Source organism: Dromiciops gliroides, chromosome 2 (assembly GCF_019393635.1).
Source record: "Dromiciops gliroides isolate mDroGli1 chromosome 2, mDroGli1.pri, whole genome shotgun sequence".
NCBI classification, from domain to species: Eukaryota; Metazoa; Chordata; class Mammalia; order Microbiotheria; family Microbiotheriidae; genus Dromiciops; species Dromiciops gliroides.
In genome coordinates this window covers 24,531,695-24,547,525 of record NC_057862.1, presented here as the reverse complement: position 1 = coordinate 24,547,525, position 15,831 = coordinate 24,531,695, and the positions used below count along the sequence as shown (strand labels likewise).

Below are 15,831 nucleotides of genomic sequence, written 5' to 3'. Positions count from 1 at the left end.
TCTTGGGCAATTGATTTACTTCACAGGGAATTAAAAGGGAAGTCTCTCGTTGGTTTCAAATGGCAAAAACAGGAGAAACTTGGAGAATTTCAACACTGTATTAAAATGAGTAAGACTGAGAAAGTTGTTAATTTGCTGATTATTTCTTCCTCAGCTAACTGTGGATGGCCTAATTATCTGGACGAGGCTCTACTGTGTCCTGAGAGGTGGCCAACTCTTCTGCTATTACAGCCCAGAAGAAATTGAAGCTAAAATGAAGCCCACTCTAGTGGTGCCTTTTAACAAGGTAAAATATGATGTTTTTTAAAAAAAGTCCTAAACAAGATATGGCTTTTGATGGCTTCCAAGTTAGCCAGTTCAGTTTTGCCCCCAGACTTAGAATTCTTGAGGAGTTGCGGGCCTTTTTACACATTTTGGTCACCAAAACATAGCCGTGCTTTAAAACATTCTCTTCTAGATGGTAAATCTTACACACCGCTTTGCACGGTATCAGAGAGTGGCCACATCGGTTCTATGGGTAGATGCGAAGGCCTCTGCTAGGGAACCAGCATCCCATAAACTGATATTTATAAGCACTTGTTAATTTGTATAATCTGTATTATCCTTTGGCTTTGTCATGAAGCGCATTCTGATTCTTGTTTCCATCCATGCTCAGGATGAGCCTTTGTGCTTTAAAAGAACCCTTTGAGAACTGTTGAGGTGAGGCCCAGCCTGCTGCTGGGAAGACTGACAGGCCCTTGGGCTATGGGGGAGGGCCTCGGTGCCTGGCCCCCTGGTCCAAAAGGCTTTGCTTCTTGACTATTCGCAATCTAGCTCATGAGAAAAATCATTTCATAGAAAGCAGAGGTACTAGATTAAATGCAGAAATTTGAAGTTAAAGAATTCCAGAGGAAAATGGGAATCTCTTTCCTCTGCTTCTTCAAAGCTCTCTCTTGGTTCCACAGGGTAACCTATTCACCTCCACCCCATTCCTCCTCTGCATCACCCTCTCTGGGATCCAACAACACTGGCATTAAGAGGGACCTCTGTTGGGGGAGAAGGGGAGGGCAGTAATTAAAGGAGTTTTACAGTTTTCTGAAAGCAATCTTGCCCACTCTTCTGCTGAATTCCTGCCCAACTTGGCCATTTGTGTTGTCTTTCCAACATATCCACACACATCTACATATATTCACATACCCAGGACATCTCAATGTCTTAGTGATGGTGGCCACAAGCTCTCACTGGCCACCATCACGGTGTCATCCACCAAGAGTACCATCCTGAGTACCCCACCATCAGTCAGTCACTAAAGCACTGAGGATACTAAGATAGGCAAAACACAGTTCCCTGCTCTCAAAAAGTCACAGTTTAATGGATGAGACATGTCAACGACCGACCATGTACAAACAAGGCTTGTTCAGGATAAATTGGAGATAATCCGCAGTGTACTAAGATTAAGGGGCACTGTACATATGGAGGGCAGGTAGGTGGCGCCAAAGTGCATAGAGCACTGGGACTAGAGTCAAGAGGACCTGAATTCAAATCTGCCCTCAGACACTCACTAGTTGTGTGACCCTGGGCAAGTCACTTCACCCTCTTTGTTTGTTTCCTCATTTGTAAAAAATAAGCTGGAGAAGAAAATGGCAAGCCACTACTCCAGTATCTTTGCCAAGAAAACCCCAAATGGTGACACAAACTACTTTCATGACTGAACAAAAAATACACATGGAATACTTCTTCAACTTGATCTCCTTCCTAACTGCTGATGAGGAGGAGGGGGGAGCAAGCATCCATCTCCATGATATGCCTCCCTTGGTATTTCTGATAAGAGCTCATTGTCAAAGTTGGTCCCGTCTTATAAGGAATAGTGAGTAATTTTGAAATATGGACAGGAAATGTTTTGGAAGAGAGCATTTTTATTTTTTCCCCAATTACACGTTAAAACAATTTTTTAAACTTTTTAAATTTTGAGTTTCAAATTCTATGTCTCCCTCCCTTCCACCCTCCCTAAAACAATAAGCAATCTGATGTATTTTATACATATGCAATCATTTAAAGCATTTCCACATTAGTCATTTTGTATGTAAAGACTTGCATAAAAAAGAAAAAAAAGAATGAAAAATAGCAGGCTCCAATCTATATTCAGGCAATATCAGTTCTTTCTCTGGAGGCAGATAGTAGAAGTCTTTCCTAAGCCCTAGGTGGCTGGTGTTTGGACCTTCCAGAAATCACCTTATGTTCTATAGATACTTATATATGCTCACCAACATCTAGCATGGTCCCTGGCACACAGGTGCTTAATAAATGCGTCTTGACTGGTTGTTGGGTAAAAAGTTTGCTATGAAAGTCTTTTCAGATCTTGATGTCTCTTGATGGTTGTCCTTCCATTTTCACCTTTCTGGTTGGTTTTGCTTGGTTGGATGATCTCTTGTACTCTATCCACTGCATCTTTTTTTGGGGGGGGGGGGGTGGCAATGAGGGTAAAGTGACTTGCTCAGGGTCACACATCTAGTGTCAAGTGTTTGAGGCCATATTTGAATTCAGGTCCTCCTGAATCCAGGGCCGGTGCTTTATCCACTGCACCACGGCCTTCCTTCCATCAGTCCTCTCCATAAGATTTTACAAATTAGTTTAAATTCTAAACCAGACGATGTATGGATGGATAGATGGATAGAGATATTGATAACTAGATCATATCTGTTGTCTATTTGAAATTATTTTATCAGTCAGCATTTAGAAATTAGTATGTGCAAAAAAAAAAAAGAAAGAAAAGAAAAGAAAATGGTACGTGCCAAGTACTAGAAATAAAAAGATAAAAATAAAATAGCCTGACCTCAGGGAGTTGACATTCTATTGGAGGAAACAAATTTATGCATATTTATATTACAAACTAAATATAGCCTGTGTCCATGCTCTGTCTTCCACCTGGTTATTTTCCATCATTGATGATTTTTTAAAAATAAGTCCAGAGTTCGATGGGTCCAGTTTTTTCTTATTTTTCTTTTTTTAGTTTTATGTTATTTTTTTAATCTTTATGTCAGTAGTGAGTCATTTCCTCCTTCATTCATTATGATGTTCACTCATTCAGATAAAATTCAGACATTAAGATGACTAAATAAGCCAATATTATTTCCCCTATACCAAGCTGTCCCTGTGAGTACCAAACATCTTTTGGGATTAATAAATTCTAATGGTTTGCTCAGCAATTCCAAATCCCATGGGCAACTTTAGGATTATGAGGTAATAAGGACATATTTGGGCATAAAACAGTAACACAAAAAATTGTCCTAAAAGTTTGCCCTTTCATAAATATTTTCTGTAAAAAAAATCCTCATGGGACAGCTAGTTGGCGCAGTGGATAGAATACCAGCCCTGGAGTCAGGAGGACCCGAGTTCAAATCCAGTCTCAGATACTTGACACTTACTAGCTGTGTGACCCTGGGCAAATCACTTAACCCCAATTGCCCCGCCCCCCCCAAAAAAATCCTCACTTCAGAAAATGAAATTGGTCAGCGGGTTTTCTTCTGTTCCCTTGCTCTTTTACCTCCTTAAATTACTTGAGGACTTCTCTCCTCACCTCCTTTATCCCCAATCTTCTACTTTCCCTATACCCACAAAACCATCCTCTCATTCCATAAACCTATGTTCTTGGAGGCTTCTTCCTTCTTAATTAATAGCAGTATCACAAGCCCATGGGACTTCGGTAAACTTTTCCGATGTTACTAGTTGATTTTATATTTCCTCACATGTCTGCTTCTCAATTTTAAAATGTTCTTCCTTTGAAAGGCATAAAACATACAAAAGTGAACTTCTTTATTATTGAGTTTTATATCCTAACCCTTAGGGGGCAGGACTTGTCTTTGGCCCTCGAATGGACAGTGTCAGTGGGCATGGTCTGCTCTTTGTCTTAGTGAGTGACGCCTTTGGGTTCTTACCTCCCATAACAAACAGCCTCATTATTCAAAGCCATGTTGGTGGCTTGGTTCATTTGTTTAAATGTTCATCATTTTCAGAATTCTGGCTCTCACTTCATGTGATGGTTGATTTTTTAACTGCTCCATCAAGATCCGAGTCCTCTTCTTTCTTTGTTCCTCTTTCTTGGAACTAGTTTTAAAAGAAAAACTGGGTTTTAAAAAGATGACATGAAAACATTTTTGCGGGGGGGAGTGGTTGCTAGGTACATAAATCATAGCATTGTTGTTTTGATTACTTGGTCTGCACTCTTACTAGAATTCTTGTCCTTCTAAATGATGTTTCCTGTAAGGCTAAGTCAGTTCATTAATTTTCATAGGGAGCCATCTGTGGACAGATACTCACACTGGCAGAAGAACAGGCTGACAGCTATTCCCCCTCCCCCTTCTCAATCTAAATTTGAAAGGCTGAATGACTTCAAAGTCATTGCTTCAACTTAAAAAAATAATCAATCCGTATGAATACTGTTAAATAAAGACATTTTCAATGACACGTACTTAACTGAGATCCCAGAATCCCTTTGCAGAATGTTCAAGGAAACATTTTGCTAAGCAGAGCTTTATCCATTGGCAAATAAAAGAGAACCCAGAAGCTGCATTTGGGTTTCTATGCTGGGGTTTTTCTTTCCCAATTAATATGCAGATTTTATACTTAAACGAGACACTAATACAACAAGATATGCCTATATTAAATGGTTTCGAATTACATTGGACATGGGTCAGAAGACTTCCAGCCCTTCCACCCTACCCATGTGACTCTGGGCAACCTTGCTGGGCCTCATTTTCCTCTGATTCGACTAGAGCAGGCTTTCTTAATCCTGTTTGTGTTGTGGACCCTTCTGGCAGTCTAGTAAAACCTGGGGCTGTCTTCTCCAAATGTTTTTAAATGCATAAAATAAAACCCAGAGGATTGCAACGGAAACCAATTCTTTTGAAATAGACTAGTCCGAATACTTAAAAAAAAAAAGTTTATGGACCCCAGATTAATAACCCCTGGACTATATTATTATAATCTAGCCCTCAAACCTAGAACTATTATTTTTAACCTTTAATATGTGTTGTGGTCCTTTGGGAAGCAAATTTTACTGAAAACTAAATTGCTCCCACAAAGCAAAAAAGAAATGAAACCACACGATTTCCAAGCCTGGTTATTTCAATCATAATTCCTCAATTGGATTAAGATCACACCAGCAACATTGAGTGTCACGGATCCGAGGGATTTAAGGCTTATTTTGTTAAAAGTTAAAACCATTTTCAGTTAACATTTAATTTGTTCATAAAAAAATATCATGGAATATAGCACATTTCAGAGTGCCCAGACTATTCTCACATATCTCACACGCATCTCCTGTTCACAAGCTCCACGTGGGGAAGGTAGGAGACCTGTGTTCTGTTTCATAGACTTTTCTGGTGTTGCACAATTGGGGTCATTCTCCTGATTTCACTTTATTCTTTGTGCACACACCTACTCCTTCCATTGTGGGTTACAGATGAGTAGATTTCATTCCTCTCTGTCTGGGCGCTCATCTTGTCTGTCCCTTATGGAAACAGGAATTCCATCTACCAAATTCCTAGGTTATCTCGCTTCTGGTTGAATATCTAAAAGGGGTGAGTGCTTCTGATTGGATCAGATAAGGTCAGTTTCTTTTCTATTCTTCTTGCAGGATCACACATTTAAGGCCAGAAAAGGGCCTACAGAAGCCATTTAGTTCAGCCCCTTCATTTCACAGAAACTAAGGCCCAGCGAGAAAGAGCGATTTATCCCACATTAGGTAAACAGGGGCAGAGCTTGGATTTGAACCCAGCTCCTTGGGTTCCAAATCTAACATTCTCTCCTTGGACCAAGCTTTATCAGTAAGCATTTCTTGAATGACAACTTTGAGCAAGACACAAAGAAAGCTAGGTACTGTCTTAGAGTTTGAAAGTCATCTCTGCCAACCTGCTCCCCTTGGGACCAGAGAAACCACCACTCAGTTTGTCCAAGATTCCAGATTTCCCTTCCTCGTGATGGTTTTTGTTTTTTTTTATTTGCCTTTAGTTTCCCTCCAAAGACACCAGTTTAGTTGGGTATAGATGGCCAGACAGCTTGGCCCCATTCTGATCAACAAAGGAAAGTCAGCCAAGGATAAGAAAAAATCCTAACAGATAATCCCTATCAGCTAAGAGACTCTCCCAGTTTAGCAGAAGGCCTGAAGCTTCTCTTGTTGGTTGGATTTGTTCTGTGCTGGATAACTCTTTTGTCCTTTCTTTTAAGGTATGCGATAATAGGCTTCCCTCACATGGTAATAATACTTCCCTGAAATTCATCCTATTTTCCTAACCTCTTCTCATTTGACACTTAGGCCAGAGCCGTGTTTCAGGATCACATCCCCTACTGTACTTTGTGGTGCAGCCGCTTATTTATTTTCTTCGCTTTTCTGAGGGTTAGGTTGCTTCCTACAAGAGGAGTGGTCTCCCTTGAGTTATAATTATCTCTGTGTATTTATGTGATGAAACCTCAGAGTTAATTTAAATGATATATTCTGCATTTCATTTACACCTTTTTTTTAACCTCTCAAATTAAAAAAAAAAAAGTTGGTGGTATCTATGGTTACCTGAGTTAATGGGATGTATAGTACTTCCGGATGAATTACTGCATTTCATACTTTCTTAGACAGAAGGATGTTAAATGAGCAGATTCATCAGATTTGCTATCGAGCTGTTTTCATACGAAATGTTACCTTGGTATTATATTAAAATATGCAGCCTCATCTATAAAAATCCCTTTTTTATTCTCTAAAGGTGACATCAGATTTAACCCAATGGTACCAAATGTAGATTATGATTAGACATGTAACATTTTCTATGACTTTGTGACAGTTTTGAGTTGAAAACAGACTAAAATGAAAGGGAAAGAACACAGCCTATTGAAAATGACACGGATTTCATTCTTAAGTGGTAACAGCAATATCTCACAATACTTAACTCACTACTTCCTCCTGCTTTGAGATATTAGCAATGTCAGTCGAAAGACTTTTTAATATATAAATACCCTTTCCCTGGGCTAAAATCATCATTTAACCCTGTAGGATAGATAACATATGCAGAGGGAACCAGATTTTCCCAGTGCTGAAGCCACTCCATGGTTGGGAGGTGATGTTTTAGGAGGTTGGTTGAATCACTCTGGCAGCATGTTCAATAGCAGCCTGAATCAGTAAACCCACAGAGAGGAGAGAGGGGGATACAAAGAGACCATTAGGGGCTTAGTGGAAACCTACCACAGATCTAAGCAGGAACCCCCCAGCTTTGTCCCCAGGCCACTTAAGGCAGCATCATTTCTTCAGCAAGGTCCCAATGATTCTCATTAAAAAAGGACCCCAATTCTGTTGCTCCTTGATTGCACATCCATTTGGGCCCTATTTGATTTAGAAGAATTTTCTTTCCACTCAGGCATAGCATTGCTTATTTTGTTGCTTACATGAAAGTGTGTCCTACATTGAACTTTCTGCCTCAGTTTCTCCATTTGGGGGGAGGTGTTTTTAAGAAGCATGATACCTACTTGTCAAACATTAGCACTGTTCAGTAAGAAGTGCTCAGTGTTCATGCATCTGTGTAAAGTCCTTAGAATAAATTCATTACTTTTCACAAAACCACTATTCATACATTGATAGTCACACACTAACATAGAACACTAACATAGCTCTTACTATGTGCCAGGCATTGTGCTAAATGCTTTTACAATCTTATTTGATCCTCACAACACCCCTGGGAAGGAGGTGCTATTATTATCTCCATTATGCAGATGAAGAAACTGAGGCAGAGGTTAGGTGACTTGCCCAGGGTCACCCAGCTAGTAAATGTCTGAGGTCAGATTTGAACTCAGGTCTTCCTGACTCCGAACTCAGCACTTATAATACTGGTGTGTTAAGAAAATAAGAAATCATAATGTTGGTATATTAATAAAAATATTTTAAAAGAAATCCTATTCCAGGAAAATATGATCACCTAATGGACATGACAGTTTACCTATAGAGTGGTTAAATCTGGTCAATTTGCAAGCAAAATGACCTTCCTGTGTCCCTCATACCTAGTTCTGCCTTCATTTTAGTGATATGTAGCTTAATATGCAGAGTCACTGCCAAAGTCTTGGTGTCCTTTGAAGCTCACAAAGCACTTGTGTGTGTCTGAAATTGTGCCACACAATGCAGAATCTGAGATGGACAGAACCTCGGCTGGTCTAGTCAGCACCTGAACAAGAGCCTCAACAGCATGACAAGGGTCCATTTCTGCTTAGATATTTCTAATAATGGGCATGCCCTATCTCCATAGAGTCTGTTCCATTTGGGATGGCTTTAATTGTTAGAGAAATGGATAGGAAGGAAGGAAAGGAGGGAAGGAGTGCCTGAAGGCACTTACTAAAATGCTTACTATGTGCCTTAGTTTCCTTATCTGTAAAATATGCTGGAGGAAAAAAATGGCAAAGCACTCCAGTATCTTTGCCAAGAAAACCCATAAGTTAGACAGGACTGAACAACTACTGTTCTTAGTTTGAGTCAGCTGAGGTTGGATGAAGCTCTTATCTATGGGACATCCCTTCAAAGAAAGCTATCTTATCCCTTTGATTATCTTAGCTCTGAAACTGATCCCAAAATCTAATGAGTAAATTTCTAAATGAGACTTGAGTATGTTCTAGAGTAACATCCTGTCCGCTTGTCCTTGGCCACTGGTAATTTGGATGACTTTAGTCACCCTGGGAAAAAAAGTATAACTAAATCTTAGGCTGGGGTCACTTATATTCACTTTTTTAAATGAACTTTTATTATCTTTTGTTTTTTGTGTTGTATAAATTTCACTCTTTAGAGATGAAATGATGATCTGTAAAGGCTATCACATAGCAAGTCTGATTCTTCCATACCCATAGTTCCCCATGTCTGCCAATAAGTGGGATGAGGCTCCTTCTCACATCACTTCACAGGGGTTAATTTCAACTACTTTCAGGTTCTTGCTTTTAACATGAAGTTGTGTACATTGTTTTCCATGTTCTACTTACTTCACTTTGTATTTGTTTGTCTAAATCTTCCCATGCTTCTTTTTGTTTCTTTATTTCATTTTAAGTTCTAAACTGTATACCTCCCTCCACCCATCCACACACACTAGAGAGAACCAACTTTGACAGATAAATAACCATACTGTGCATACTTCAATGGATCAGTTCTTATTTGGGCAGTTATTCTTCAAACTATATTGCTTTTACTGTGTACAACATTCCTTTGGTTCTGCTCATTGCATTCTTCATTATTTCATGCACGTCTTCCCACGTTTTGATTAAATCACTCTGTTTATCATTATAGCACAGTAGAGTATTCATCACAATCTTAGCTATTCCCTAATTAATGGGCATCCCCTTAATCTCTAGTTCTTTGCCACCACAAAGAGATCTGCTATAAATATTTTAGAACATAGGTTACTTTTCCTGATCACCTTAGGAAACAGGCCTATTAGTGATATTGCTGAGTCAAAGGGTATACTCAGTTTTATAATTCTTTGGACATAATTCCAGATTGCTCTCCAAAATGGTTGGTTCAGTTCAGAGTTCCACCACAGTGTATTAGTATCCCAATTTTTCCACATCCTCTCCAACATTTGTCATTTAGGAAATTTTATCATTTAGCCAATCAGATAGGTATGAGAGATCTCCAAGTTATTTTAATTTGCATCTCTCTAATGAGTTTGGGCATTTTTTCATACAATGATATATAGCTTTGATTTTTTCATCAAAAAACTGTTCATATCCTTTGACTATTTATAAAATTGACAAAGTACTCTATATATTTGAGATATGAGACTTTTATCCAAGAAACTGTCTATAAATTTTTCCCTTGATTTTCTGCTTTCCTTCTAATCTTGCTACATTGGTTTTATTTCTGCAAAACCCTTTTAATTTAATGTAATCAAAATTAGCCATCTTACATCTCATAATGCTCTCTCTTATTTATTCAAATTATCCATAAGTCTGATAGATAATATTCCATGTTCTAATTTTCTCAGGATATCTCCCTTGATATTTAGATTTTGTATCCATTTAGACTTTATCCTTGGTAAATGGTATGGGATATTGGTCTGTACCCAATTTCTGCCAGACTCCTTTCCAGTTTTCAAAATAGTGGATTCTTATCCCCAAAGCTTAAATCTTACATTTGTCAAACTTGAGGTTATTATAATAATTTACTTTTATGTATTACGTCTACTCTATTCACTGATCTACCTTTCTATTTCCTAGCTAATACCAGATAGTTTTGATAATTACTGCCTTATAATATAGTCCTTTTTTCCCATTCATTCCTCTGATATTCTTGACCTTTTGTTCTTCAAAATGAATTATTTTGTCTAGCTCAATAAAATCATTTTTTGGTAATAAGTAAATTAGGGAAAATTGCCTTTTTATTATATTGGATCTACCTACCCATGAACATTAATGTTTCTCCAATTATTTGTATAAATTTATATAAAACATGTTTTATAATTATATACATGGATTTCATGGATTTGTCTTGGCAGATACACTCCCAGATATTTTATGCTATCTACAATTATTTTAAATAGGGTGTCTTTTACTGTCTCTTCTTAAAGAGTTTTGTTGGTTATATGTGGAGGAATGCTAATTACTTATGTGGGTTTATTTTATATCTTGCTACTTTTGCTAAAATTCTTTCAGCTAGCTTTTTAGATTTTCCAAGTATATCTAGGGTTCTCTAAGTATATACCATCATCATATCATCTTCAAAGTGATAGTTTGTTTCCTCATTGCTTATTTTGATTCCTTCAATGTCTTTTTTGTGTCTTATAGCTATAGCTAGCATTTCTAGTACAATATTAAGTGATCTTACTGATAATGGGCATTCTTGTTTCACTCCTGATCTTATTGGAAAGGCTTCTAGCTTATACCTGTTACAAATAATGCTTGCTGATGGTTTTAAACAGTAGATGCTTTTCATCATTTTAAGGAAAAATCCATTTATACTTTCAAGTATTTTTGCTTTCAAGTATTTTTTTTCAAGTAAGCTTTCAAGTATTTTTAATAGGAATGAGTGTTGTATTTTCTCAAAAGCCTTTTCTGCATCTCTTCATCTATCATGATTTTTGTTACTTTTGTTATTGATATAAGTAATTATGCTAATGGTTTTCCCTATGTTAAACCGTTCCTGCATTTCTGGTACAAATCCCACTTGGTCATGGTATAATCTTTGACATATTGTTGTAGTCTAGCATTTTTTTTTTTTTTTTTAGGATTTTTGTATCCATATTCATTAATGAAATTGGTCTATAATTTTATTTCTGTTTTTGCTCTTCCTGGTTTAGGTATCAACACCATAATTATTTCATAAAAGGGAGTTTGGTAGGTCTTTGCCTACTATTCCAAATCCTTTTTTTGAATGTTTGGTTAAATTCATTTATCCTATCCATCATTTCTCACAGCACAATAGTATTCCATTACATTCACATACCACAACATGTTTACCCGTTTTTTATTTGCTACTTTTTAAAAATTCTTTGTGACTGCTGTAAGTATTTTGGAGTATTATCTCTAGGTCCCTTTTCTGTTTGTTGTTCATTGGCTTCCTTGGGTAGGGTATATGCTTCACAGTGGAGTCTCTTTTTTGTATTATTGTATTATTATTCCCGAATGGTTGACAATACCTTGGTGTGCTAGTATTTCCAGGACCCCTCCATCATTGTTTCCCTTGTCTGCTTGACCAGTTTTCAGGGTATGAGGTTAAACTTGGGAGTTGTAGTCATTTGCATTTCTCTTATTCTTACTTATTTGGAGCAGTCTTTTCATCTGGTTGTGAATGAATACTTTGCTCTTCTTTTGAGAATTATTTGTCCCTCTCACTTGGCCATTTGTCTACTAGTAAATAGCTTTTGGTCACATATTTCTTAGTTATCTTTATCTAGGACTTTTATCAGATCCTGAGACTTTGTGAGCTCATTGAGAGCAGGGACTGTCTTTTGCCTCTTTTTGTGTCTCCAGGCTGGGTTACTGTGCCTGAGCTAGTAGGCCCCTCATCAAAGTTTATTAATTGATTATGGATTTGATACTACTTGCATTAGATTTATATCCACTTCTAATTAACATACCCTGTTATATGATTTGATTTTTTACTTTTCCCTTATAGATTGTAGAAAATTATTTTTCAGTATTAAGTGCACAGAGGTAAACATTTGAAGACAAAGAAAGGGAATTATTTACTCTGGGGTTTAGCATTCAAGGAGGACCAATTTCAGAATTTATCATCCTTCAACATCATTCCTCCTGTCTTCCAGGTTGGCTGTTACCCATGATTCCTAACTCTCCCTTTAGTTTATCTCAAGTCGTATCATGTCTGTCCTCACTTCTCTACTTGTAGGGCCCTAACCTATTGAGGGCAACTTTATTTCTCATCTGAACGATTGCACGGACCTCCTGTTTGATCTCTCTCCCCCTTCAATCCTTCCTCACTCCAGTCTGTTCCCTACCAATGACTGCCAATGACTATTCAACAAGCCCAGAGATGAACATGTTGCGCCTCTGCCCCAAAAGTTGCCTCTAAAATAAAACACAAACAACTTTAGAGGTCTTTAAAGTCCTTCAAAAACTGATTCCATCCAACCTTTTGGCTGGCTCTGTTTTAGGGAAATCAGCCTGTCCCCACAGTTGATTTTTGGTTTTATCTGGGATAGGGCACATCATTTTAGAGTGTCAGAATCTGTTTTAGATCTTGATTCTGGAGGAGAGGGTGAATTGTGCCTCATCTAATTCATGCACAAGTCAAGACATCACCCCGTAGTAGATCTTGATTCTGTCATTCAGTCCTCACATCACACAGGTATCTCCAAAGATGCACCATGTGGGCCTTTATCCACAACATTGATAAAATGTGGAACAATCAAGGTTGTGCACTCAATTCAGTTACAAAGGAGTCCTTAAGAAAAAAAAGAACAATGTAAGCAATTGAAAGTATATTTAGTGCTCATGGCTGGGCCATGCCAATATAATAAAAATGGAAATACTTCCAAAGTTAATTTACAGTTTTATAATGTTATGGCAATTAAATGTCAAGAGGATACTTTATAGAACCCAACAAAATAAAAACAACTTATTTTAAAGAACGAAAGATATAGATGATCAAGGGAAATAAAAAAGAAATGAAGGAGATGTCACTTCCATACCTCAAACTGTATTATAAAGCAGGAATCATCAAAACCATTTGGTGTCCATTTAAACTACATGAATAAATCAATGATAGGGACTAGAAAAGGGAGAATTGGAAGTAATGGAACACGATAAATCAGAGTGATTTAAAACCTAAACCTAAAAACATTAATTACTTAGAAAAGAGCTCCCTATTTGATTAGAACTAGTAGTTAAGTGGAAAGCAATCTGGCAGAAGGTGGGTTAGACCAAAGCTTCTTAAACTGTGGGTCATGTAACTCAATGGGGGGGTTGTGAAAAGTTTGGCAACAGCAAAAGGTTGTGTATACCTATTTATATACCCACATAATGGAGGAAAAAATTTCTCAGGTGAAAGGAGTTGCAAGTAGAAAAAGTTTAAGAAGCTCTGGGTTAGACCAACATCTCATAACTGTAAGGGGCTAAAATTCTAGCTATACTGTCTAAAATATCTAATGAGTGGTTGCCAATAAATTAAAAGCTTTAGCAAGAGTATAGACTTTTAAGCATTTATTAAGGAGAATAAGAATTTGGTGAAGAGAAAGAGAAAGATCTAGCTTCATCTATCTATTAAAGGGAGAGAGCATTCCTAGCTCCGCTCTTCGCCAGAGTCCACACGAGAGAGTCAGAGCGCCAGCCTCCCGCTTCTTCCTCCCACAAGCAAACATCACTTCCTGACGCCAAAGAAAGCCACATGTTCCTGCCCTCGGAGAACCTCTCCTCATGGCGGAGCTTTTCTACAGTAAGTTTCCAGCAGGTGGCATCATTCCAATCATTACATACCATAGTCTACAGTTATTCAGAATGTATACATGACCCAAATAATACTGTGCCATTAAAAAAAAAAAGTTAGAAGAAAAAAAAATAGAAGAAAAGCAGATTATCTATCTGTCACAGTTGTAGTTAAGTAATGTATTCTTAACCAGGCAAGGGCTAGAGCCCAATATAAAAGATAAAATAGATGGTTTTAATCAAATGAGATGGAAAAGATTCTGCACAAACAAAATGAACACATCTAGCTAAAGAAGAGACTCAGTCAAATAGGGAAGAGAATGTTTGTTTATATTAAATTCTTAGATATGGGATTGATATTTAAGATTTATAAACAACTAATGCGCCATTCCCTAGTAGGTAAGTGGTTCAAGGATATGAACAAACTGTTATCAAAAGAAGAATTCAGTCGCCTGAAAGCTCCAGATCACTAATTATGAGAAAATGCAAGTCAAAACAACCCTGGAGTTTCACCTCACACCAGGCCAAGTTGGGAGTTGTCACTGCCAGAGGAGATGTGGAAAGAGAAGCATTTACTGATGGCATAGTTGGTGAAGCTGTGAATTAGTTGACCACTTTGGAAAGCAAATTGAACTTATATAAATGAAGTGACTGAAATAACCATGTCCTTTGAAACAGATTCCAAGGTCCCATGATACACCAACATACTTATAGCATCATTTTTTTGTAGTAGCAGAGAACTGGGAACAATCATTAGGGGAAAGGATATATAAACTGAAGGATGTGAATATGAAGGAATATGACAGTATTTTAGGAGGAGACATGTGACAAACACAGAAAAGCATGGAAAATATGAACTAATGCAAAGTAAAATAAGGAAAGCCACAGTAAATGGAGAGAAGCATAAAACTACCAAATAATCAGTTGATCAACATTTATTAAGTGCCTACTATGTGTCGGGCACTGTGCTAAGCACTAGGGACATAAAACACGCCAAAAGACAGTTCCTGCCCTCAAAGAGCTTAGTCTAATGAGGAAGACAACATGCAAACAACCCCATATACAAAGTGAGCTAAATGCAAGATAAATAAGAATTGAAGAGGGAAGGTATTAGAATTTAGAGAGGTTGGGGAGAAAATGCTGCAAAGTTCCCAGCTAAGCACCAAAAAAGAGATAGGAGAAAGCACCCCTGCCCCTCCCATGCAGAAATGGGAGAGAGGGAAGGCAGAGATCCACGGGTGTATGGCATGACAAACATTGTCAGATCTTTTTTTTTTTTTCCCCAATGTATTGATCTATTTTTTTGGAGGGGGGGCATTCTTTAAAAAAAAAATTTAATTATTCAATGGGACGGTTCTCTGGGAGAGGAGTAAGGTGAAAAGAAACAGGAAGTGGAGGCCATGTAAAAACCAAAGATATCGATGAACATTTTTTTTAAAAACTGAATAACCGGGGCAGCTAGGTAGCACAGTAGATAGAGCACCGGCCCTGAATTCAAGAGGACCTGAGTTCAAATCCAGCCTCAGACACTTGACACTTAACTAGCTGTGTGACCCTGGGCAAGTCACTTAACCCTAATTACTTCACCAAAACAAAACAAACAAAAAACAAAAACTGAACAACTAGGGGTCCTGGCCATCCTTCATTCCACTTAGGACTCCCTAAGTTGAGGTGGCTTTTAAAGTCAGTGCTCTCTGAGGTCTGTTCCTTTAACCATTTCTGAATCTACCTAATCATATTATTATCCCCATTCAGTGGCAGGGTATGTTCCCCCACCGCTTGGGGGGAAGCCTTCTTCCCACTCCCCATTCAGTTCTACCTTGCCTAACAGCTCCTCTCCTCTTTCTGTGGACAAATCAGGCCCAATAGAATGATTTCCTTTTCAGGGACTTGGGCCTGGTTTTTTAAAATGTTTCCCAGCATTGAATGTGAACATCTTATGGGAGTAATACCGCTTTA

General features: G+C 37.9%; 1 protein-coding gene across 1 annotated transcript in view; it reads left to right on the top strand.

The window, feature by feature from the left end:
• Positions 1 to 15,831, top strand: part of RTKN2 (rhotekin 2) — an 88,877-nt gene that overhangs the window by 61,216 nt on the left and 11,830 nt on the right. Inside the window, 1 exon segment of the mRNA XM_043983979.1 lies at positions 155 to 286. Coding sequence (XP_043839914.1) covers positions 155 to 286 — 132 coding nt within the window.